The sequence below is a fragment of the Rousettus aegyptiacus genome, unplaced genomic scaffold (genome assembly GCF_014176215.1).
Source record: "Rousettus aegyptiacus isolate mRouAeg1 unplaced genomic scaffold, mRouAeg1.p scaffold_m13_p_10, whole genome shotgun sequence".
NCBI lineage: Eukaryota > Metazoa > Chordata > Mammalia > Chiroptera > Pteropodidae > Rousettus > Rousettus aegyptiacus.
The window spans coordinates 39,969,180-39,996,225 of NW_023416285.1; the positions used below are offsets into that span (position 1 = coordinate 39,969,180).

The window sequence follows — 27,046 nt, forward strand, 5'->3', positions numbered from 1 at the left end:
CTATTAAATGTTTACTGAGTGGATCTTATTAATGGGAAGCTACTGTTCTCACTACCACCATTAAGCCATCTTTTAAATCTGGTAAAAACAATACCATTACAATTGCTTTTAACATCTATTGAAAATCCTTTTTTTGCTGCATTTCACCCAGTTTTGGTATGTGTAAGTGGACTAATGAGCATCAATCATTAGATTAACAAGTCTCTGATTCACCTTTAATTTCTCCTTTTCATTGAAGGCTCCCATCGCCTGCCATTTTACCTGTTCACACATTATTTCCATGGCCACCACCCTCACTGCTCTCAGTCGCTGTCTCTCTGCTCTGCCCTTCCCACTCCAGTTCCTCCGAATGTACCTCCATCCACACTTTTCTTCTTAAAACCATGCTCAAGTCAAATCACTGCCTCCGACTCCTACCCCAAGGTTCCAAACATCTTCACAAATCCTACTTGGCTATCCAGTAAAGTTCTAATGCTGAGCCTGCTTCCTTAGCTCCAAACCAAACTTCTTTCTCTCCAGTCTTATTTACCATTTTATTTCCTCTGATGCTCCATCAAATTGTTCCTCGTCATCCTCTAGATATGCCATGTTCGAACCTTTGCTCGGGCCATCCCCGCCATGGGAAATACCTTTTGATCCAGCACCACCTTTACAGCCTCCCGTTCGTGTTTAGTGCCCTCTGCTCCTGCACCCCGCCTCCTGATTTCCTCTCCCTTTCCCCAGCACTCAGTTCCACATTCTTATGACTGGAACCAAGTTTGACCTTCTATTAGGTTACCTGGGTAGGTGACTTAATTCTTCTACTGAAAACAAGCTACCCATTCTGCAAGTACAATAAGAAATAGTTTTAAGTTAAAACACCAAATTTATTGCGTAATATTGAACTATATGCACACACATAGAAAATAAACAATTCATATAACTGTATATCTTTTTTTTTTAAATCTTGTATTATAAAGACTGGAAAACTACCAATATAGCAATTGGAATAAGTTTTAAAAACAAAAAGCATAAATCTACAGTCCTTCATTGAGATTGGACGCTATATCACGGTTCATAAATATTTCATTTTATATAAATAAGTCTTTTCTCTAGTTACTAAGAATTTAAAATTAGACTGACATGGATTCTTTGATCATGTAGAATTTTCTTATCCCATGATGAAGGTTGAGCATGTCATTATTTTTGAGATATATATATATATATATATATATTTTCTTTAAACACAATCCCCCCTGAAATCCCATTGTAAACAAACATTTCAAATGCAATAAACAAAAGTTCCATAATAAAGAATGTCCTTAAGTCTTAGCAATTAGGAAGAGGAAAAAAATCTGAGTAGAAATTCTGCAATTTAAATAGAAATTAAAAAAAAAAAATAGATTGCATGCATCCCCTAGGAGAGGGAGGAGCAGTAAGTCAGGTAACAAACAGTGGGACGAAGTGACAGAGAAAAGTAAAGGAGGAGGGAGAAAGGGAAGAGGAAGAGGAATGAGAAAGTGGTAGAGGACAAGACAAGAATTTATTTTTACTTTTCTTGATTAGTCCTAAAAAAATTAATGCAACTTGCTCCAAAAGCAAGGGGAGGGAAGGGGTTGGGGCCTATCGCCTCATGTTATTGTCCAAGGGACTTGGCTGAGCAACAAACAAAACTAGTCTCGGCGGCCACGCTGAGCTGCTCTGCACATCTTTAAGGAGGTCCAGAAACAGGCAGAGCCACGAGGAGATTGCTCATCCCTCATGAACTTTTTTTTAAACAAAATATGTTCGTAAAGGCTCCCATAAATTCTCAAGAGTTCAGCCAAAGTAATGGACCCGGATTCGGCTGGCTGGAACTGGGAATTTCTGAAGTAGTCCTTTCCCCTTTGTCCTTAGAGTAGGGGGTGCAAGAAGCCAGCGGCATTTCCAAGGCTGCAGAGAGAGGAGACGTTCTGCATGTGCGGGTATGAAAGGACAGATCGGTCAAAACCATGATTGCAGAGGAATGAGGAGTTAAGAGAAGGATAAAGCAGCACTGTGAGGAAAGATCAGAGCTTAGAGGGATATCTGGGAAATGAGAATTTAAAAATCCACTGCCATTCTATCCAGCAGAGTGAAACATACTCACAAGTGCAAAGAACACTCAGTAATTTGGTTTGAAAAGAAAAACACCTCCCATAAGAGAGCCAAGTTTTCACCACCCTCCCCTCCACAAACCCTGATTTTTCTAGAAGGTTGCATACTGCTTACAACCCCAGGAACACATTAACCAGATTCAGGATTCAAAAGTCCCAACCTACTTACACAATAAAAAATAGAACTCACTCCCCATGATTTTCTGTATAGTCCTCAATGTGGACACTGAGGAAGGAAGGGCAAGCTGGGGAGCCTCAGGCCAAACTAAACCCCTCATAGTTGTCAAGGGCCTGGGTTAGTCGTGCACTCAGGATCTCTTTGCTGCTGTACTTGGGGAGATCAAGGAGATTGTAGCAAGTGTGGGCCACAGGCAAGTACTCCTCCCCACTGGCTGTGGACTGGATGACAATTTGCAGGCTCGCCATGCCATAGATGGGAATCCGATCACTGCCTGTCAGGAACACTGGGGAGAGAAGGAATGGGCATTACCAGCTATGCACACGGGGAGCTGCTCTCAGCAGTCCTCCCAGGAACAGAGAGGAAGGCACGACACCCCGTGGCTCCTGTGAGAAGTACAATCACTTTCATGTGCCAATATGTACAGCATTAATAAATGCTCATTCTTATAAAGTTAAAGAGACTGCCTTTCAAAATCTCTTATATGAATACGAATTCTATACTATTCATAGGATAATTCTGGACCCGGATTATAGAGTGACACAAATAATCAATGCTCAAAATGCCCTCAAATGTATGCCCTCACAATTCTTATAAGCCTTCACAAAATCAAAGGGGAAAGGAATTACTGACATAGGAGAAAAGGAGCTGACCTCAGCGGGAAACCAGGAAGAAGACGATGTGACCTCAAGGCTTCCTCATATCTTAAGTGTCCGGTGCTTGTACCACGTTGGCTAGTGAATTTCCATTTGGGATCTGTTTGCTTTCCTTTCCCTGTCTCTCCATGTTTCTTAAACCAGAAGAGCTGACACTGACATCATTAGACATTTCACTCTTGTGACATACACTGTGGCTTTGCAAAAAAAGAGAGAGAGACGGACCCAGCTGTCTTTCCCTGTTTTCTGACACTAGATAAGCTTCTCATGGTTGAATTGCTGGATATTATACTATATGAAATTATTAGTCAAGGAGAACTTTCAAATAACCTGCCGTTACCTGAGGCTGTGATATATAAATATCCTTGCCAAAATCTATGGAGTTAATAAAAATTTCTATAAATCTCGTGGTCCTTGAACAGGAAAATGTCTTCTTTTAAGGAAGTCCCTAGGACCAACAGCTCTTCTTGTCCCACCCCTACAGACTCCACTGACAAACCTTAACCTGCCATTCGACTCTCATGCCGTTGCTTCTCAAGAGCCTAGAAAACAGGAGAAGTGGGGCTCTTTTCAAGCATTGTGTAAGATCTCTATTTCCTCCACGTGAACAGTAGAATCTGGGGGTAAATCTTACATTAATATATGCTTATTCTTATAAAGCAAAAGAGACTGCCTTTCAAATCTTATTTTTTTATTTTAAAATGGATAAACATTTTATACTATTCCCTGGGTAATTCCTGACTCTGATTATACAATGACACAATTATTTTTAAGGGCTGAATTTGTTCATGTTAACTAAATTTCATTCTCCTTTTCAAATGCATTATTCTTCTCAAATGTTAGCCAGTTAGTCACAAAGGACCATAGATTGTATCATTCCATTTATATGAACTGTCTAGGACAGGCAAATCCATAGAGACAGAAAGCAGATTGACGAGGAGGTCAGAGGTAGGAGGAAACAGGGAATGATTGCTGATGGCTACAGGGCTTCTTCTGGAGGTGATGAACAACCTGCTCTAAAATTGACTGATAGTTTCAAAACCCTGTGAATATACTAAAGCCCACTGAATTGTACACTTTAAATGGGTGAAATGTATGGTTTGCAAATTATATCCCAATAAAGCTATAATAAATCAAGTTATATATATCTCAAGTGATATCGGCAGTAGACTGTAATATTTTCAAAGGCTAGAGAGCTAAAGGTGGTTATTCCAAAGAACTAGATTTTACCAACGTTATACTTAAAGAAATCACATATATAAACTAACTAGTATTTATAGAGCAATTAAAAGTCAGTGAAATGATGCTTTTCTTCCTTTCATGCAATCCGCCCTGTTAGGCCACAACTATGGATTAACAAGCTATACTATACTATGCCTGAGACATCATTACAACAAAAACTGTAAATATATTTACTTATTTAATGTTTACCATTTAAAAGAGTTAGAACTTTACCTATGGAGTATATCATCTTATACCATATCCAAAACTAAAATGTGGAAAATACCATATTGAAATTATTGATACTTACACAGAAACTTCTTCTTCTTTTCTAATGGGAATTCATGAAATGTTTCCCAAAATAGTTTCACAGTGGGATGTGTGGCTGAGTAATCCCCCTTGTAGATGGCAGTCTGCCCCAAAAAAAAGACAAAAGGAAAAAAATGTATCTTACAGAATATTATTATAGTGGACAGTTGTATACCTCTTGCATTCGAGAGTAAGAAATAACCACTGAGATGCAGGAGGCCTCCAGATTCTACTGAACCACTGAATGCTTGGAAGGAGACCAGGCTCTAGGCACACCTCCCGAAGGTCACCGCTGCTTCCTGGGAGGAAAAAGATGGCACCTTTGATGCTTACCTCTTCTAGTTCCTCCCAGTTGTAGTTGCTGCTCCCCACCATCATGGCCCTCAGTTCTGAAGGCTGGAAGAGCTCAAGCACTTTGCCACCACACACCTTTAGGAAGCCGCTGGAGAAAGCTGTGTACCATTCGTGAACTGAGATCTGGAAGATGTAATTCACATAAGCATCCACAAATTCCTGCCTGCCAGAAAACCAAAGAAACAGAGTATGTTTAGTGCAAAGTCTTATACAGTTTATCCAGATCCCCTTCTACATTGAGTTTGAGAGTGATGAAAACGGAATTTCATCAAATTCTCACACCAGAAGGCATCCTAAGGCATCATGGAAGTTACTGCCCAGCCCTAGGGTTCCAAGAAGGAGTCGTGGGTGATCTGGGGACAGGAGGGAGGTCAGGTAGGTAAAACCATACTACTGACTTTATTTTACCTGAGGCACTCCAGTTTTCATTTTGTTTATGATCCTGCTTAAAATTTAATTGAGAAACAAAGTTTTTTGCTTAAAAGAAAAAGTCTAAGATAATGTTACTAGGCTACTTACCCTCTTCAGAAACAAATAAGGGCAAACTGTTTATTTATTTCCTCACATATTTTAAAAGGCAATGTCATAACTCCTTTCTACAAATCCCTTAAACCACCCTTAGAAAGAACTGTCTTATACAATGGCTCCACCTTATTAATAATCAGTCATATACAAATTAAGACAAAAACTGTAAATATATTTACTTATTTAAAAGAGTTAGAACTTTACTCTCTTATTGTGGAGTATATCATCCTACTAGAGTATATCTAGTGGGTGAATTCTCATTTCATCCACTAGACTGGCATAAATTTAAAAGTCAGAATATCAATGATAGGTAAAGATGTGAAAAAATGGGGCCTCATACACAGCTAATGGGAAGATAATCTATGAAATGACAATGGGAACCACATGTAGGCAGTATGGAAATAAAGATCAACCAAATGAGAAAAGCAAAGGCAACTGATTCAGAGCTATAGCAAAAGAGTTAGCCACTGTTATTCATGTTTTAGCAGAGACTCAAAAACAGGCAGAAAGGCAAAAATGCTTTAGAGTGGAAAAAAAGGAAGGCTTCAAGTATTCCCTGACTAGACAGAGGCTGCTGGCATGGGCAAGCGGTAGGCGGGCTAGCTAGAAGACAGCATCCTATGTGATTGGTTGGGGGTGCATATTTCACTTTTTCTGATTGGTCCTAAGTTGGAAGAAGCTATCAGTTATTAATCAAGTCTTGGCCATTTGGGGCTGACTGTTACAGAAATTATTGAGAGGGACAGCAAGCTGGCTTCCTGGGCTGCTTATTGTAGATAAGGGGTTGGTTTCCTGAGCAGGTTTCTGCAGGTTGCAGGTCAGAGTTCTATTTTTATATATGGTTTGGCCATTGTGTGTGTGCATATTCAGTCTCTCTCTGGGGAATGTAAACTGTGAAATGCGACATAAACATCTGGGAGAAAAAGTTGCCAATATCTAGAAATGTTGAAAATATAAATACACTTTGACCCAGCTACTCTATCAGGTGGCTGATTCAGAGAGACTCTCACATGAATGCACAAGACGATGAGCACAGGGATGTTCGCTGCACCATTTTCTTGTAATATGGAGAAGTGGGAGAAATAAAACTAGATAGCCACCATTATGAGGATGGATAAAGACGGTATAATCATATGATGAAAGCCATAACACAGAGTGCTGTAATGAAATTAACTAGATCTATATTTATCAAAATGAATAGAATCTCAACAATTCTGAGTGAAAACTAAATTTTTAAATGTTAAATACAATATAGCATTTACATAAGTTGTTTTTAACACTTAAACAATGCTACCTATCAGGCAGTGGCTCTGCCATTTAGAGATTGTGACTCTTGGGCAAGATATATATTTACTCTCTGTGCCTCAGTTTCTTCATCTGTAAAATGGAGAGAATAAGAGGACATAACTCATGGGACTGTTATAAAAATTAAATGAGTTAATACATGTAAAGGTCTTAGAAACAAGGCTGTTTTGTAAATGTTAGCAATAATATTGTTAATGGATAAGAAATTTTATTTATGCATATGAAATTATATTTATAATGTATATATGAAATGTGTTAATTTTTTTAAATGAAAGTATGTGAAAGATGTATGTTAATGCACATTTAATATAAAATTATAAAAACATGAAAGAATACACATAAGATTCATAATAAGAGTTTTATCTATGTAAGAAAGGAGGGTGGGAACAGGAGAATGAGATTAAGGGGATTACAGAGGAGAAATTTCAATGTTATCAGTATTTTTTAAATTTTATTAAAAAATCTAAAGCAAATACTATCTGTTTACTCTAGAGCATAGATATAACGATGTTTTTCATATTATTACTTGCACTTTTCTGTATTTAAATTTTTTCTCTAAAAATTTTTAAAAATGAGATAGCCACATGCAAAAGAATGAAACTGGACTCATTTATACCATACACAAAAATGAAGTCAAAACAGATTAAAAACTTGAATGTAAGACTGGAAATCATAAAATTCCTAGAAGAAAACATAGGGATAAGCTGGTTGATATGGTTTTGGCAGTGATTTTTTGGATTTAACACCAAAAGGAAAAGCGACAGAAGGAAAAATAAACAAGTGGGACTACTTCAATCTTAAAAGCTCTGTACAGCAAAGGAAACCATCAACAAAATGAAAAGGCAACCTACTGACTGGGAGAAAATATTTGTAAATCATATACTGGTGAGGGGTTAATATCCAAAATACATAAAGATTGCACACGATAGCAAAAAAAAATGTTTTGTTTTTTTTTTAATTAAATATAGGCAGAGTAACTGAATAAACAGTTTTCCAAAGAAGGCATACAGATGCCAACATGGACATGAAAAGGTCCTTAGCATGACTAATCATCAGCAAAATGCAAATCAAAACCACAATGAGGTATCACCACACATCTGTCAGAATGGCTATCATCAAAAAGACAAAAAAAAATCTCAAGTGTCGGTGAGGATGTGGAGAAAAGGGAACCCTTCTGCAAGGTGTGTGGGAATGTAAATTGGTGCATCTACTTTGGAAAAAAGTATAGAAGTGCCTCAAAAAATTAAAAATAGAATTACCATATGATCAGCAATTCTACTTCTGGGTATTTATCCAAAATGAAACAAAGTCACTCTCTCAAAAAGGCATCTATACCTCCATGTTCACTGCAGCATTATTTACAATAGCCAGGGCATGGAAACAACCTAAGTGTGCATCAATGGATGAATGAATAAAGAAAATGTGTGAATGGATAAAGAAAATAATAACGATGGAATATTATTCAGCCATAGAAAAGGAGACTGCCATTTGCAATAACGTGGATGGACCTTGAAAGCATTAAGCTAAGTGATGTAAGTCAGACAGAGAAAGACAAATGCCATATGATCTCACTTATATGTGGAATCATCAAAAACAACAACAATGACAACAAACTCATAGATACAGAGAACAGACTGGTGGTTGCCAGACTTGAGCGGCGTGGGTTGTGTGTGAGTGAAATGGGTGAAGATCGTCAAAAGGTACAAACTTCCAATCATAAGATAAATTAAGTCCTGGGCATGTAATGTACAGCATGGGACTATAGTTAACAATACTGTGTTGTATATTTGAAAGTTGCTAAGAGAATAAATCTTAAAAGTTCTCATCAGAAGGAAAAAAAATTTGAGATTATGTGTGGTAATGGATGTTGACTAAACTTATTATAATGATCACTTTGCAATATATATATTTGCAATATAACAAATCACTATTTTATACCTAAAACTAATACAATGTTTTGTCAATTATATCCAAATTTAAAAAATCTGACATCATAAACACACTTTCTACTTATCCTTCACTGTAATATAATACTTCGTACACTATATACATTTGAACATTTTAGGTTTCCTCCAAGCAAATATTTTTACATAGTCACTAACACATGAATAATTAAACGACAGGCCGTGTAATACAGTGGATAAGTGGGGCAGACAGGCTGAAATCCAGGCTCTGCTATGTTCTGTATGCTAATTACTAAGCCTGTGTTTTCTTACCTTTAAAATGGTGTAGTCAGTTTTGAAAATAAAAGCCATTGACATATAAAGATTATTATACATCTCAACCATAGATGCTAAAAGTTTCTCACACTGCATATAATGCACTAATTTCCTGAAACCTATTAGGCAAAGCTAATATTTTTTATGGTACAACCGCCTAAGCCAAACACCATCAACATGATTTTTTTTATTATAGACTGCGATGGTTAATTTTGTGTCAACCTAGCCAGGCCATGATACCTAGTTTTTTGGTCAAACACCAGTCTCGAAGTTGCTATGAAGGTGTTTTTTAGATGTGATTAACATTCAGACTAGTAGACTTTGTGTAAAGCAGATTAGTTTTCACATAATATGGGTGGGCCTCATCCACTGGCTGAAGGTCTCAAAAGACTGAGGTCTTCCAAAGAAGGAATTTGGCCTCCAGTCTGCCTTTTAAGGACTGTAATGTCAACTACTGTCAGAATTGAAGTTTGCCAGCCTGCCCCGCAGATTTGTGACTTGCCAGCCCCACAATCACATGAGCAGATTCCTTAAAATATCTATAAATAGGTAGGTAGGTAGGTAGGTAGGTAGGTAGGTAGGTAGACAGACAGACAGACAAATATCCGATTCATTTTGTTTTTCTAGAGAGCCCTGACTAATATAGATTTTGGTACCAGGAAATGGGGTACTATAATACCAAATACCTAAAAATGCATAAGTGAGTTTGGACCTTTGTGAATTGTCTGTGAGGCCAAGAGAGTTTTTGAGAATTTTCTACCTGCACTAACACTGCCAGCTTGCACCAAAGGGGCAGAGATAGGACAAAATAAAGGAAGGCTGTCAGACTTACGGGATTCTACAGGTATAAAATGAGCCAATAGAACGAACTGGCTGCAAACTAGTGTTATCTTTCAAGAAAAATGAAAGACTAACCCTAAAGGCAGATCAGAGTCCAGTGGGGCTAACACTGCCACCATGGGCACAGGTCAAGGAAGAGGACTAAAGAGCAGAGCCAAAAAGGATTATTCTTCACGCCTTAAAGTCTAATGAAGTTTACCGTGATGGATTATGGACTAGCTTGGAATCTGTGACTCCTTTTCCCATTCTGATTTCTCCCTAGTTTCTGTTAAAGTCCAGAGGCAGGAAAAAATTGGTGTCCCAGCTCTAAGGCAGTCAGGCAGGAGAAGCACCTCTTACTCAGCCTTTTTGTTCTATTCGGGCCTTCAACTGATCGGATGAGACCCACACACATCAGGAAGGACAATCTGCTTTACTCGGTTTCCTGATTCGAATGTTAATCTTATCCAGAGACACCCTTGCAGACATACCCAGAGTAATGCATGACCAAATAGTTAGGTACCTCATGGCCCAGTCAAGCTGACACATAAAATGAACCATCACAGATGATTTTAGACTTAAAGTTGATGTAGGAATAGGTTAAGACTTTGGAGGATGCTGGAATGGGGTAAAGTACTTTAGAGGTGAGAAGGATATGAATTTGGGGGGCCAGAGGATGGAGTTTTATGGGTTGAATTGTGTCACCCTGAAATTCATATACTGAAGTCCTGACCCCCAACACCTTGGAAGATGACCTTTTTTGGAGATAGGGTCTTAAAGAGGTACTTATGTTAAAATGAGGTTACTAGGATGGGTCCTAACCTGATATGACTGGTACCCTTATAACAAGGGGAAATTTAGACACAGACATGCAAAGAAGAAACACAATGGGAAGAGACAGAAGGTGCAGACACCTACGAGCCAACACGGAAGGCCTGGAACAATTCCTTCCCTCACAGGCCTCAAAAACAAAAACAAAAACAAAAAAAACAACAACAAAAAACACCCTTACCAATACCTTGAATTTGGACTTCTAGCTTCCAGTACTATGAGACAAATTTCTGTTGTTTAAGCCGCTTGGTCTATGGTACTTTGCTATAGTACCCCTAACAAACTAATACATGGACTCTAATCTCTCATGTTAATTAGTATTGCTCTCAACACATTCTATTACTAACGATCATTATCGGTTATGGAGTGTTTTGCTAAGTGCTGTTTATTACAAAAAGGTCTTGGATGTACATTCTCTTGGTGAATATTCAAAACTACTCTTCAAGTAAATTTTATGGTATGAGAATTATGTCCCAATAAAAATAAATACATGAAAAAGACAACTTTTTGACACTGATGTGATCATTACTTCAACTTCGGTACTGAATCTAAGACAAATGACCAGTGTAAAGGCAGAGGCAGAAATTGAAGCCAGATGTCTGAGCCCAGACCTATGCTCCCAACCATCTAACCAAAGTGCCTCCCTTACCCCTGCCTTGCTTCTTTTCACTTCCAAAGTGACAGCTGCATAAGAAACTATAATGTACTAAGATAAACTCGATAACATAACTCATCTACACTATTCACAACTGTGCGTTCCTGCAGCCCCAGTTTACACTAGAGTCCATAAAACACACAAAATGAGACAACTCAGTGAGTTGACACAATTTTTAAACAAATTTAAAAGAGCAGGTACTACATGCATGGCCAATGGTTTTTCAAAGTCTGAATCCAAACTCTAGTAAAAGTTTTTTTAAAACCTGTTGAATTCAGAAATTTATACAGAAAGTCAAAGGAACTAGAAGAGTCAAAACAATTTTAAAAAAGAATAAAGTTAAGAGGACTCACATTACCTAATACCATGACTTCAAATATTATAAAGCTATGATTACCAGCTGTGGTATTGGTAAAGGACAGACACATTAATCAATGTAATAGAATAGAGAACAGGCCCACATTTGATTAGCTTTTGACAAACACGCAAAAGCAATTCAGTGGAGAAAGGACAGTGCTTTCAATAAATGGTACTGGAGCAACAAAATATCCATATACAAAAAGTATATAGCTATATAACTCAAACCTATATAAAAGTTAATTTACTATGGATCACAGTATAAAAGTGAAACTTAAAATAATAAAACTTCGAGAAGAAAACATAGGAACAAATCTTCATAGCCTTGGATCTGGCAAAGATTTCTTGGACATGACACTAAAAACATAATCCACAAAAGAAAAATCAATATCAATGGATTTATCAAAATTTTAAATTTCTGTTTTTTGAAAGCATTGTTACAAAAATGAAAAAACAAGCCACAGACAGGATGAAAATGTTTACAAAACACCTCACAAATGACTTGTGTCCTGAATATTTAAAAACATTTAAAAATTAATAAATCAAAACTTCAGAAAATAGAGGAAAAGATCTAAGGACTACAGACGGATGACACATAAGCACACTGGAAGATACTGGGTTTTAGACATTAAGGATACCATACATGGTTACTAGGGGCGGAGGGGGAGGCAATACCAAATGCTGGTGAGGATGCGGAACAACTGCAACTCTCGTACATTGCTGGTGTGGGAGCAAAATGATACAGCCACTTTGCGAATCGGTGTGGACGTTTCTTAAAAAAATTAAACCTACATTTACCGCTTCTAGATGTTTACCCAACAGAAAATGTACATTCACACAGAAACCTGGAGAGGAATGTTAATCACAGCATTATTTGTCATCACAAAAAACTGGAAACGACTCACATAGGAATATTACTCGGTTATAAAAAGGAACAAACTACTAATCTCAAATGCATTATGCTGAATGAAAAAAGGCCATCCTCGAAAGGCAACATAGACATTCTATTTATATGATATTCTGGGGGGGTGGGGGTACGGGGAGAAAGAATTATAGAAACGGAAAACAGATCAGTGATCACTTGGGTTGGCAGTAAGAGAAAGACCATGAGGGAATTTGGAGTTATGATGTTACTGTTCTACATCTCAATTACTATAGTATTTACAAGGCTGTATTTGTCAAAGCACTCTAAAAAGGCTTATTATTATACATGTTATATCAATAAAACAGACTTAAATAGCCTAAACATTACATTTCAAGATTTTTTAAGTTGGGAACATAAAAATCCTATAAGATGAGCATATCTTGGTTGTCTTCAGCAATTTAAGTTAGTCAAGTAGATTTGACTGAAAAAAAATTTTAAGTTTATCACATCTTCCATACTATGGGAGTTAGAGGACCTAGTTTCTGCCTGTTTCACCACTCAAGTGATAGATATAGTAACGGAATATTTATTTCACTTTATTTTTCTGCTTTTCGGTTCTCTATCTTTAAAATGAGATAAAGCATTCTTAACTTCAAGGTAGCTGCAGCCATTGAGAGATAATACATAGACTATATGGGTGGTATATGGAATATGTATAGTGTCAGCCAACTAAATATAGATATATTATTACATTAAATTCAGTCAGGGCTAAGATTGAAAGTTCAGCATGAACAATAAAACTCAGTCATCGCAAACAGTAACAGGGAAGGAGAAAGTAAATTATCTAGAACAGAATTAAGAAATAAACAATAGGAATCACAAGTACATAAAAAAAAACTAGGATGTTTGCTAATGGAAATATATTGGGTCTATTCTACATGATTTACTTTCTCTGGAGAAGAGCACACAGATGTTTTTTTCTAAAAGAGGATTATTGCAGGTTGCTTTTGAATATTAATGAATGAAATATTTTGTAAAAAAAATCAAAACACTTACTAAGTGCTTGCAGTCAGCACTGAGTGTTTTATATATCATAATATTCATAAGAACTAAAAGATAGCACCAAATATACTTTGGGAAATAATTTCTTAACATTCATATGTTTGATGGAAAAGCTTCAGCAAGTCCCTATAAAATGAAAGAAAAGCACTGAAATCAGTAATGCTGAGTTTGAAAACATTCTCGAGGCATCCTTGGCCCTATTACTGGTCTTCTATATTGAAAAAGTGTCCCCTCATCCTTATTCAAGAAGCTGTAGTTTTTTGGTTTAATAAATAAGGTAAGGAACTAAAATATCTATTCACAAGAGTTTCTATCCAAGATTGTTTTCAATGTTCTCAGATACAAATCCTAGGCAAGACCCACAGAGCAGATGATGAACTGTGGAGTGCCTTAGGGACAAGATCTTGGTGTACATGTGTGTCTGTGTGTCCCCAAAGAACTGCAATATTAAATACAATATACACTTCATCTTCAATACGTAGTAAATAATATCTTGCCCCGGGCCTCAGGCATTAGAGGGCTATGTTTTCGTTGGCCCTCCTCTAGCCTTATTCCTCCCCACAGGCCAGGGATTCTGAGGAACCTTCTAGAACACATTTCAGAATACCTGGTATTATGAGGTTCCCTATCCAAATAGCTCCCAAACTGATTCCAGTGTCCAGACTGCTGAATGATCCTGCCACCAGCATGTATGCCACAAGGCTAAGTAAGACATAGCTAAGGGTGGGAAGAGGGGGAGCTTTTGGGTGGGTAGATGGACATGCAAGCTGCCCTATCCACATACACGTACCCAGGTACATGTACCTAGGTCTCAAAGACGGTGATATGGAGTCAGTTCTCCCGTTTGCCCACTTTCTGGAAAGTAATCTGGAGAATCTGAGAGGTGATCAAAGCTGACTCCACGTCGGTAAGCCAGAGACACCCTACCAAGGCAGACCAATGCCAGCTATAGCGTGATACAGACAAAGGCCAAAACAGGTGTATTGATAGATACAAGGACCTGGGTGGGATGAGATGCAAAACGAAAACTGGCTGAGGCCATCCAAGCAGCTCCTGAAAGTGTCTCGAACACCTGCTGCCATTCTCGGCTCAGCTTGATAGCAAGGCAGGCAGGTGGGAAGACTAGGGGCAAGGTATCTAAGCGACGGGTTCTGACGTAAGTTGCGATGCCAGGGTAGCAACAGGAGGAAGCTGGCGCAATACGCGGGCACGACCATCAGCGGATCCTACCGCGCCAGTCCGGGGCCCGAGCTGAAAGGGCGGGGCCGCGGCCAACGTCACCGCCGCGGCCAACGTCACCGCCACTTGCCGCATCCGCAAGATTGCTCTGGTGCAGCTCAGTCGCAGGTCTCCGCCAGAGCCACCTAGACCGCTGCTGCTTCTCTACCATGGCCGACTCGGAGAACCAGACACCTGCGGAGCCGAGCCAGGCGGCAGGCGCGCCGGAGGCGGCAACGACAGCGGAGGAGGTAATGGCGGAAGGTGGTGCGCCGCGGGGAGACCCTGACCGCGCAGCCGGCGACTCTGACAGCGCTGCCCGTCAGACGGCAGAGGAGCCCCAGACTCCTGCGGAGAATGCGCCAAAGCCTAAAAACGACTTTATCGAGAGCCTGCCTAACTCGGTGAAATGCCGAGTCCTGGCCCTCAAAAAGCTGCAGAAGCGATGCGATAAGATAGAAGCCAAATTTGATAAGGAATTTCAGGCTCTGGAGAAAAAGTATAATGACATCTACAAGCCCTTACTCGCCAAGATCCAGGAGCTCACTGGTGAGATGGAGGGATGTGCATGGACCTTGGAGGGTGAGGAGGAAGGGGACGACGAGGAGGAGTATGAGGACGAAGAGGAGGGGGAGGACGACGAGGAAGGGGAGGAGGACACTGCGGCAGAGGCTGCGGCTGCCGAAGACGAGGGTCCCCACTCCGCGGTGCCCGATGACGCCAAGAAATAAGCGGAGGCAGAAAGTGAAGAGGAGAATGACAACGAAGAAAACCCTGATTTATTATTATTATTATTTTTGAATATTGGTGAACTTAAAAAGGCTCAGGTTTTGGACTAAAATACAATGTAAATCAATTCTGACATTCCTAAAAAAATAAATTGAAGCAATCGGAGATCCTGGCCAGCCCATTTCAAATTTTCTATCCATTTTGAACACAATAAATATATCAAAAGGTGTAGAAGAAAACGAATTAAATTAAAAATGATTTTTTTCATGGTCTCTTCTGTGAGGACAGGAACTGAGGCTTATTAAGGGTGTTAAGTAGATGTGAAGTAAAGAATGTCACTTTAAAGCTCATTCATCACACTATCATCACACTACACACGGAACACCCAAGCCAAGACTGAACATGTTCTCACTGCTTAATTCTTCGATTTCTTTAGTTCTAAAATTTTCCAGTGCAGAAAAACTAGAACTCAAGAAAAAAAACTCATCTATAAGACTTTGCTTTTGTAACCCAGACATCAGCTTTACACTTCAGAGAAGAGTGATGGTATGGAGGAAGGCTGTGATGGAGATCATGACAGTACTGTTAATGAGGCCTGTGAAACTGCCACTTCAAATTCTAAAGAATGTTTGAATGCCTGAATGCAGAGAAACAACATGGTTCTGAAAAGGAGGGTGTATAACTTGTACAATATTGTCAACGTATGTGTTCATTACTTACAGTCTCATGTTTATGTGTTCTCTTGGTAGTGTCTATTTACAAAAGTGTTGAAAAAACCCCAAATGTTTAAGTATTAAATCCCTTTACTAGCATTTTAGAAATATTAATTTCTTAAAGAGATATAGAATGTAGCAGATTCTGTAAAGCATGTGTATCCGGTGTTATGTAGTTTGATCCTTGTGATGTCTTTGTCATGTAGCTTTTAGTATGTAGCTGTGAAAATGATCAGAACTCTTCACTGAAGCTAATGTTTGGAGAAAATACTTGAAGAACCAACTCAAATGTGTGTCCCCATCCTAGCTCAGAAGTAGAAAGGGTTTAAGTTTGCTTGTATTAGCTGTGCCTTCATTATTTTGCTATGTAAATGTGACAATTAAATATAAAATGGTGCAAAATCAAATTTTACTGCTTGAGGACAGACTGGCATATAGTTAAGGATTTTTAGGAAGGACACATTTAATGTAAAGACTTTCAGCTTCTTTGTGGGTTTTGAATATGTGTGACCCAGTGATGTATAAAGAAACAAGCATAAAATTGTTTACCACTGTGGTGTTAATAAAACAGTATTTTCGAAAAACAAAGGACTTGATACTCTGACTGCCTGGAATCAAATCCCAGCTCTGGCTCCTATTAGCAATAAACCTTGGGCAATTCAGTTAATATATGTTCAGTTTTTCCTCATATAAGGAGAAACTAAATAAAAAGAGATAATAATACTCCCCCTTCCTCACAGGTTATTATGGACAACAATGAGTTAATACACACATAGCCCATAGAACAGTATCTGAAAGTGCTCAAGAAAGTTCAGCTGTTATCATTGCATGAAATACAGAGACACTGATTGGAAATTCAAGCCTCATTCTCCCACAGTTACAAAAGGGGAGAAGATGGACATTATTACATTCTTAAGTTTATAATTCCTTATTGTCAGAAAAAGGGGTGGTAGCTTTTACTTCAGAAACACAAGAAATTCTGTAAACTGTCTTGGTTTTGTTTTCCTCAATATAAAATCAAGTTTAGACTTCCTCCCAGAAAGGATAAATGACTTTAATGTGACGCTATGAATATGCAAAAAAAGGCTATTTCAAATTTGCATTTGGGCATTCTGAATAAAGTAAAAATAATTTTTAAAAAAAAGCTGCCAAAGAATTTTTAAAACTTAGATGCACTTTCTTCCATTTCTCTTAAGTGTTAAAATTGCACAGCAGCAAAATTAGACTGCTTTACCTGAGGGAATGGAAGGCAGCTCTGACCTGTTGCTAATGGGTTTAGTTTAGTAAAACCTTAAGGTAATATTAATTCTCCTTAGGACCAGGCCAACAAAAAGAGAAAATCAAAGTAATATATTACGTAGGAAGTCGATGGTTAAAGAGTCAGTGGGTTATCTTAATCATATGATTATCTTAATAGAAGCAAAACCAAAACAAAACAAAAAAACAATAAAATTCAATATTCATTTCTTATCTCTAGGAATACGATGTTGTCATTTAATATTTTTCTAGAGCCAGCAAAACAAAAGTGAGTAACACATTAAGGGGCATAATTATTGCATAAAATTTTTTCTTCAGACATGTGATTATATATAGAAAACCGAAAAGAATCAACTGAAATTACATTTAATAAGTTTGAGGAACTGACCAGTTACCAGATAACTACAATAAAATCAATAACTATTTCTAGGTACTATTAATGATAAAAATATAGGGAAGAGGCTCTCTCACAGTACAATAAGAAATCAAAATATTTATAAAAACATCTAATAAAAATATGTAAACATATATACAAAAAAATGTAAAATGGGCCTTTGAATGGTAAGATTAAATACACAAAAGTGTCAATTCTTTCCAAGTTAACTTTTAATTTATTGCACTTCTAATCGAAACCCAAACTACAACTGGAATTTCATTACCCTAATGGATACCTGTAAAAATAGCTAAGAAACTAGGAATATGGAAACAATTTGGATTTTTACCTTAGAATACAGACTCAAAAAAAATGTTTTTAAAGAAAATACATTAAATATTTAGCAATTACTGGACAGGGAAAGGCTAAGATTAAAGTAATATAAAACCAAAAAAAATAATAATCAACAAACATAAGAACACAAAAATTAATAAAGATTTAAACATAACAAACACTCATTTTCAAAAGCAAACAACAGGGAACCTGCAATAACTATGGATGGCAAAGAGTTAACAGTCTTAATATAACAGTTAATACAAATCATATGAAAATTGTTTAGTCTCAATAGAGAATACATAAAGAACTACTTTAAAAAGAGGAAATACTTTAACCCTTGGGGCAGAAAGACCTGTCCTGACATGGTGGTACTAAGTGGATCAGGGCTCCAGGGAGGTCTGGAGTATATGCGTTCCCAGCTGTATGCTCTGGGCAGCAATTTTCTTTCACTTACAAGACTTTAGCTATGTATAGAGTTTTCTAACTACCCATCTTTATAACACTGTTGGCCAATTTTCCCAGGATACAGGCACATTTATCATCACAAAGCCAAGCGATTTCCACCATTTCCTAACTGGGTTGATCTTTACCTTCTGTTTCCTGCAGTGCTTATCTGATCATTCCTCAGGCAGCCATAAAACTTGCATGTTAACATCTAGCAGGATACCCTCCTCCTTCCAAGGCGGGTCAAATAGTATCATTCATCAATCATTTTTAATCTAAGTCTGAATTAGTAAGCAAGGCACAAAATAACTGGCAGAAAGGCAATGTGCATTACATATTAAACTCAGTCTCCAAGAGCATTCTGCAGAAAACTGCAGCGTGCTGATGCTCACTGCCCAAGCAGGGCACGGCAGCTCTCTCTGCTGAAGAGTTTATACTTAGTGCATACACGGAAACATGTGCACATCCCCTCACATATACACTTTTTTCTCATGGAGGTGAAATTCACAAAACATAACCACTTTAAATGAACAATGCAGTGGCATTTAGTACATTCTCAATGTTATGCAACCATCACTTCTAACTAATTCACATATTTTTAAACAAAAATATTTTAGAGGTAAACATCAGTGGATCAGTGCTGTGTAACACATGTAAAGCAACCAACATATGGAAGTACTACAATTTTGCAAATGAAATTAAATTTCTTTATAAAATTAGATATTTTTAAAAGAAAATAGTGTAAACATGGATACTCCCATACATTGATGGTAATGTATAAGCTGGTATAATTCATTAAAAAAATCAATTTAGCAAAAATATCTATCAACAGCTTCAAAATGATATACATTAATTCAATTTCACCATTGGGGGCCTTATCATTAAAAAACAATTTTAAAGGCAAACAATGCTTTATAACTAAAGATGTTTCATACAGTCTTATTAAAAATGAAGGCGAGAAGAGAAAGAGAAATAAAAAGAACATAGCAACAAGCCAAATATCTGAAAGTGAAAGACTAGAAAATACACATTCACATGGCAGACTGTGCAGCCATTAAGGGTGTCCACGAGTGCTTTGAACTGTCTGGATCTAAGTTTTAAAATTCACACATACAATTTTAACATAGTATTTTTTAACTATGCCAGCTTTGTTTTTTAAAAAAAATTACATAGTCTGTGTAAAAGAAAACAACAAACTCTTCAAAGGCATGTTTCTTTGGTGGGTGGGGGTGTGTAAAAGACACCCTGGAGCCCTGTCTTGGCCTCTTACAGGCAGTGTGCCGATGCTCCTGGAGCACAAGCTCTCGCTCAGACTGCCTGGCTTTAAGTCTTGGCTCTGTTCTTGAATCCTGGACTTCTGGCTGTGTAACCTTGAACAAGTGACTTATGCTTCTCTATGCCTCAGTTTTCTTCATCCACAAAGTGGGAAGGAATTCTAAGTACATGTGTAGTACTTAGACTAGTGCCTGATGCATGTAAGCTGTTAAGAAATGTTGCTGGCATTTAATTATCTGCTACTCCTAATAATAGTCAGTGCAAATACAATGCAGATCTTAAAGATTACAACTTCCACGGACTATATCTCAAGAGATCAACTGAAGTCTGTAAGCAGTCCAAACTTCGGTAAATCTTAAGAAACTATAGTGTTTGTCATGTATGTGTTTTATACTCAGGTTTAAGAATCCTTTGGTGCACTTACATTAAGCTTGGCATTTCTTACTGTGAGGTCTTACTATTCTCTCCATCCTCTCCCTACCTCTTTTTTAATATGGGGGACATGGGAGAAGATATTGATTACATTTAACTTGATTGCATTAAATTGAGGCAAATTTGGGGGATCTAGAATAATATATGGGTTTTTCATTAACGGTAATAATGCCATGTTACAGAGTGTGAGAAATACTTAACCATGAGTAACCATGTAATACAGTATTATCCAGATATGATTACCAGCTGTAGCAAGATTTGGCTATGATGCGGCCACTAGCAATTACCCACGGGGTTCTTTTGCCTGAATGCTTAAAACTCATTTGACTCTCTGCAGCTCTTGTCCAGGGATAGAAAGTATTTTTAAGACCTAATGGAATATAACAAATTATGGATACAGAATTAGCACCCTTCTGTCATTTTCCTCCAGGGCAGCGGTGACAGCAAATATCTTACACTTAACTCAATGAAAATAGCTTCAGTGCCAGCGTATATGTACATAGCTGCCAAGCTAAAAATCCAACAGGTATTATTCTTTATTTATTTCATTAAATTTTCTTAGATTGATCTAAGAAATATCCAAAAAGGCCCCCTTGTGATGAAATTATGTGTGGCACATAACAATAGACAAAAAGAAAGGACAGCTGCAATGATCAATCTGTTGTAATCATATACAATCTTTCTTACCAGAATCTCAACATGTTTTGATGATAAGATTTCTGCTTTTTGGACCAAAAAAAAAAAAAATGTCACTCATGTCTTTTTAAGATTGTCCCTAAATAAGACAGCATTAACAAGCAATGTGGCAGTAACCACACTAGGTTCTTGGAAGTCTGTCCAATAGGTAACTGTGTGATAGCAACAGGGTCTGCCTCCTGTCAACAAGTACAGAGGCATGTACAATAGTGCCTAAAGCAGTGTAGGTGAGGCCACTATGTACTCAAATCAGTGCTTGTGACCCAGAAAAGCCAAAACCTGACTTCACCCAACATTAAAGCTGTTCTATCCTTGAATCTCAAACACAGGGAACTGGCAATAAAAATAGGAATCTCCCCCTCCACCTGACAATATTTAAAATAATGGCACTCTTTACTGTACAAAGACTTGAAAACTTTTGAAGCTTTAAGGAAGCTATGGTAACAGTAATACAAGTAAAAGAATAATGTGGGTTCCCTTGTTTTACCCTCTTGAATTTATGCACTGCCTTTCTTTTAAGGAATCTTTGTCATCAGAATATCCTTATCAATTTTTTTTTCTCCTGTAGGAGCAGCCCTGATGTCAACTAGAGGTAAGTAACTGCAAAGAAAAAGAAAAGGAACCCACATGCCTTTTAAATAAAGCATGTTCTCATTCCTTCAAAGCACCATTCATGAGGTTGAGTAATGTCCCTGAGGGAGTATGTGTCAGCAACAAATATAAACAGTGGAGAAAGGAAAAGAGAAGGTGAAGAAAGGAAATGTACCACAGACTCACCCACTTCTATCATGCCATTCTTTTGCTTACAAACCAACGATGGTTTCTTACGACCTGCTGAATGAAGTATGAACTTCTCTAATTTTCAGATTCTACAATCTAATTCCCAGCTAAGCAACTAAGGGTTCAACGTTAAAATGAAGCTTCTCCCAGTAATGTCCCCTATCCGTACTCACTCACTACTCACTGTCTTCTGCAGAAATAACAAGACTCAGCCATCACTTTATAGAGAACCTTTCACTGTTATTATGTCCTCCCTTCTACTTTTTAGTATACAAATCTTAGTACACTTCCCAACTGAGCTCTCTCCCATATCTCTATCACAGATGCTTCTGTCCAAGCTGATCTTTCTGAACTCCTTCAGATTCAACCACTCAACTGTGTCTTTGTATTTCATTTATGGCTGCAAATGAGAGCAGCTTATGGCTCTGAACAAACTGTGTTATAGTTTAGTATTCATACATAGTTTGTCTCTCAACTATTGAGTCAATTTAATTGCTGATTCAAAGAAATGTCTATTGAATAAGGGGAGATAGTGAGAGTGAAAGGGAAAGAGATAGAGAGACAGAAAGAGAAAAACTCAACCCAGAGAGAGCAAAAAATGCAGAGACAACAAATACTCTAAGAGAAATAATTTTATGAAGTTATGGAAAGGGTTTTGTCCCAACAACTGCCCCAGCTGCAGACTGCATCACCCACACACTACCAATGCCTGCACTAGAGCACTCTTTTCTCCCAACTAGTGTATCAATTGAAACTTCTAACAAATGGGGCACACATTATTTTATCTGAAACGATGCAAAAGCCCAAACATCTTTTGAAAGACCAAACGCTCTATAATGTATCACACACATACATACACATATATGTTATAAACTGAACATCAGAACTTGGAGAGAAGAGAAATCATCTGTGCTGACAAATCTACTTTCTGATTTGTCATAAATTTCTCAATTCAAAAAACATTACCAGATTGTACAGAATAATACACCTGTTCTTATTTTTCAAAGTAAACCACATGCTGTTAATAAAGTACCAATGTTACATAAAGAAACAACAGTCCAGTTAGCACCAAGAGATTTTTATCAAGTAAGAGTTTTGATTGAAACAACTACTTGAGACAAGACTAGCCTCTATATTAGGTTCCTAGAGTCAAGATGATTTCACCATCTGAAGCCATTTTTGTTGGGTATGTTGGCAACTTCTGCACAATTTCACTTAATTCTGGTATTATAGTCATACTTTCTCCAAAGTTAAGGCTTCCCTGATAGTCTAAAAGGTTTATATGACAAAAAAGTTACTATTACATTAGACCATGTTGGCTTCTGTCTTTAAAAACGTAAAAGGGTGGAAAAGGAAGTCTGTCAGTTTTTCTATTGTTCCTATTTTCAAAAGGGAAGGTTTATGAGAGGAAGTCAAGGCAGATCGCTCAGACAAAGTAAATTTCACAGGCTCTCTGCTTGCATCTTTGCAACTATTTCCAGTAGGAAGCCAACTAAAGCCTAGAGCAAACTTGTTTTAATTTCTCAACATGCTTATAAACAGCATCCAGCTTCTCTACATCTGTACCTTGTACCATAGCTTAAATGAAGGCTTGCTTTCTTCTGTGAAGGCTTCTGTCACTCACAGCCCTCCCATCTCTCCCCAAAGTCCTACCACTTCTTTATGCCAAGGGCTTTAACTCCAGCCAATATGCTAACGATCCCTAAATCTTCAAGAGTCTACCTTCTATTCTAATATATATATAGCTCGTCTACCTTCTATTCTAATATATATATAGCTCGTCTACCTTCTATTCTAATATATATATAGCTCCTCTAAGAATGCACATTTTTCCTGTCCTTGTTTTTTATTTCACCACTTCTTTTTTATGCTTCTTGTTGTAAGAGACTCAAATTCACTGATTGAGGTTGGCATAAGTAACTTAATAAAATATTCTTATAAGGCTTCTCTCTTGAAATGCATGCAAGTTTTTATCTCTATGTATCACCTGGGTATCACACAGACATGTCAAAATCAACATATCCAAAATGGAACTCTTTCCCCTCCACTCTGCTCTATAGAATATGTGCCCTGTTAGTCAGTTGCACAAATCAGAAACCTCAGAATTGTTGTCATTACATGCCATCCATATATAACCAGACACAAGCTCCTACTGAATACACAACCAATAGGTAGCTGACTCCGTACTCCCGCTACCTTCATTCTGGTTCTCGCTACACTTTACCTGAGCTACGTCCTCTCATGGGACCCCTACACATGGTCTATTTCCATATGGCCACCAGTTATCTTTCCAAAATTGGTCAACTACATCCCAGTCCAAATCTCATTTAAGGTCTTGACAACCTGATGCTATTGCACCCACCCTCCATCCACACACTAGACCTCACCCTATATAAGTACTCATCGTCCTTTATCATGTGAATAAGAAGAATGGGAGTACGAGTCAGCTACCTGCTGGTTGTGTTTTCCCCATTTATATTCTTCAATATCCAGTGAAAACGTCGTAGCTTCTCCCCCTGGTTCCGTGACACTAGGCCAATTACTCGATCACCTGTATTATAATCTAATATAGTCGTTCACTTACATTGACCCTTCCCAACTAATTTTGAATTCTTAAGGATAAAAGTTACTTATTTGCTATATCCAATAACATGCCTGGCACATAGCATTCAGTGTTTGTAAGCTGAATTAACATGCAGATTGCTAGCCACCTCACTTTTAATACAAATGTAAAAAAACTTAATTTTTTTTTCCCTCTAAAAGAGATAACACAGACAAGGTAAATCATCCTGAAAAATCAGATGTAATTAAATTACTTTTCATGAGGCAGAAGGATAATTTAATTAAAATCTATATTGTGAATTCTTCAGCAGTAAAACAACAGTAATAGTACACATCTTTTTAACATTTATTTATTCAACACATACTTTTGGAGTATTTTTGTGCCAGGCACTCTGCTGGATACCGGAAGCCCTGTGCTAGATGCTGGGAGCTCATTCACTCTAAAATGTTTTCCTAAAAATAATCTCACTTTAATCTTAAAACCATCCCAGGAGGTAGGCAGGGCAGTTACTACAACCCCCATTTCACAGATGAGAAACAGTTTACATGATTTGCTCAGGCTCAAAGCCAGTAAGATGGAGATCTAGAATTAAAACAGTTACCTCCTGAATTCAAGTTCAATGCTTCTTCTACTACTAAAAATTCATTAAAATCTGCAAATTCTTACTCTACTTCCCTTAACTCCTCTGCGGAAAGGACTAAAATTTAACTTCAGTTGTGGTCTTAAAAGTGCAGAGAAATAAGGTAGCAACATCTGCAGCAGTCCAAGGCCAGGACTAACCTGTTGTCCTTGCACACAGTCACTTTGTCTCCTCCAGGTATCAGCTTCTTCTGTTCAATCACTCCATAGCTTTCCCGACAAATCTACAGTTAAGGGGGAAAAAAGAAATGTTTCAATTTTGTTTACCACTTAACTTTCTAGAACCCAAATGGCTGAGAGAAGTTTTAAGAACAAATGTTGCTTAATAATGACTTATTACCATAGAAAATTCTTGGGAGAAGAAAGAGAATCTAGTCAGAAAACACTGGCACTTTAAAAGAGCTCTTTGAAGACTCGGAGCCACCAATAAATGCAGTCAAAGAGAAAATTAAAAGAACACCAGAAAAGGAATACGTGTATCAGTACTAAAGAGAATTAATGCTTCAGTAATTTTCTCAGTGCATACATTAATCATTCATTCATATATTCAACACATTTACTGAACTTAAGACACTATGACTAAAATAATTTGGTTCAGAGAAGTCACTGAATTTATTCTTTGATTTGGAGAAAAAATAACGTGAATTCTGACTTATAGGCATAGGAGTCGCAATCATGAGTAAACTGGAGAGCCGTACCGTAAAGTTGAGGCAGAAAGTCTCCTCAATATCTTCCCCAGGGTAATCTAAAAGTTCTTGAAGACTCCTAATCACAGAATCATGGAGAAAGGAAAAGAGGCAAATTAGATATGGCAATGGTGTTTCTATCTCAGCATATGTCCCGATTGTCTGCAAGGGAAAACTATGAAAGAAGACAAACATAAATCTAGAGTGACAGAAAATTATGTTAGCTGTATCTTGAAAAGATTTTTGTCTCTTTTCCTACTGACAAATATTATTGGATTTATGAAGATGTTCAGATGGATTTACATATGACTCACTTATATTCTTTTAACCCTATTATTGCTTGGAATTATATATGAGGAGATGGTACCACAGTGCTCCTATAGGCTGGCTTCATCCATATGCACTAGAAGAATAATCTTTCAATCATTAAAAAAGAAGTCACAGAATCTCCTCATCCGCTTAGGAATCTTAATGGCTTACTTGTTAGTTCAAGAAGCTCTATATGGCAAAGACACACTATTATCTGTCAAACTAAAGTACACTCAAACGTGTATAAGAAGAGCATGTTTATTCCAATAACAGTCATATCTTAGCTCTCAAGAGGACACATTGTTGTAACTAGACCTCCTGCGTACTCTCTTCTTTGGTGAGCTCTGAGTCTGGCATTTTCACCAAAAGTTGCCCAGAAAGAAAATTCTTGGTGTGAAATTGAAATTCACGACCAGTAAAACAGCCAAAATTATTACTTGAAATATATGATTCTCAGATAGGCTAGTAAACAGAGCACAGTTCTGTTACTCTCTAGCTTTCTCTTTCGGTTAACCAAAAAATTAACCCTGCCTGGGTCTTCTTTTTACATTCCTTCTAAATTTTCTCTTCTTCTTTCTGTAGCCTCATCCCTCCCATCTTTTTTGGGTTCTTAGTATTGGTGTCCTATACTAGTGGTGTGACAATCTCATTTCCAGAAGGTACCTTAGAGATTACTCTTCTCTATCTCTGGCCTAAAAGCTGTACTCTGTGGGGGGGTGGGGGGGTTGTTCTTTCCTGATAAAGCCAAAAGGATTACACTGTTTACAGAAAGCCAAGGATATGGTATTTTATATACTTGATCTTATGCTACCTAAAATCAATAAAGAGAAACTCAGAATAAAGGATTTTTAATAGCCAGAAAGAAAATAACATAAAAACATGGCTCCACTACTTTGAAAAACTGTCTGGCAGTTTCTCAAAAGGCTAAACATAGAGCTGCTATATGATCCAGCAATTCCACTCATAGGTATGTAACCAAGAGGAATGAAAACTTATGTATACACAAAAACTTGCACAAGAATGTTTATACAGCATTATCCATAACAGCCAGAAAGTAGAAACAAGCCAAATGTCTATCAACTGATGAATGGATAAACATAATGTAGTATATTCATCCATACAACAG

At 37.5% G+C, this 27,046-nt stretch overlaps 2 protein-coding genes and 1 long non-coding RNA gene across 9 annotated transcripts in view; 1 reads left to right on the forward strand and 2 right to left on the reverse strand.

Moving 5' to 3' along the window:
* Positions 1 to 845: 845 nt before the first annotated feature.
* The window catches only part of HERC3 (HECT and RLD domain containing E3 ubiquitin protein ligase 3), a 98,358-nt gene continuing 72,157 nt past the window's right edge, over positions 846 to 27,046 (reverse strand). For 4 of the 7 annotated variants that reach the window (XM_016161051.2, XM_016161049.2, XM_016161050.2 and 1 more), the window contains 5 exons: positions 25,624 to 25,690; positions 25,067 to 25,149; positions 4,812 to 4,995; positions 4,480 to 4,582; positions 846 to 2,578 (listed from right to left, as the gene is read on the reverse strand). In XM_016161051.2, the coding sequence (XP_016016537.1) occupies positions 2,370 to 2,578; positions 4,480 to 4,582; positions 4,812 to 4,995; positions 25,067 to 25,149; positions 25,624 to 25,690 (646 nt within the window). In that variant the 3' untranslated portion in view covers positions 846 to 2,369. Of the gene's footprint in view, positions 2,579 to 2,945; positions 3,146 to 4,479; positions 4,583 to 4,605; positions 4,778 to 4,811; positions 4,996 to 25,066; positions 25,150 to 25,623; positions 25,691 to 27,046 lie in introns of those variants that run through there. The other 3 variants (XR_001598984.2, XM_036227711.1, XM_036227712.1) reach the window with 3 other exon arrangements.
* Positions 14,798 to 17,332, forward strand: NAP1L5 (nucleosome assembly protein 1 like 5). The gene has a single exon (XM_016161055.2). The coding sequence runs from the start codon at positions 14,859 to 14,861 to the stop codon at positions 15,417 to 15,419; it is 561 nt and encodes a 186-aa protein (XP_016016541.1). The 5' UTR covers positions 14,798 to 14,858; the 3' UTR covers positions 15,420 to 17,332.
* On the reverse strand, positions 20,971 to 25,060 carry LOC118608664. The gene is made up of 2 exons (XR_004953079.1): positions 23,510 to 25,060; positions 20,971 to 23,445 (listed from the first exon to the last, which is right to left on the reverse strand). It is a non-coding gene; the product is annotated as an uncharacterized LOC118608664 (long non-coding RNA).

Coding starts and splice junctions, on each gene's coding strand:
- NAP1L5 (XM_016161055.2), top strand. CDS start 14,859: ATGGCCGACTCGGAGAACCAGACACCTGCGGAGCCGAGCCAGGCGGCA.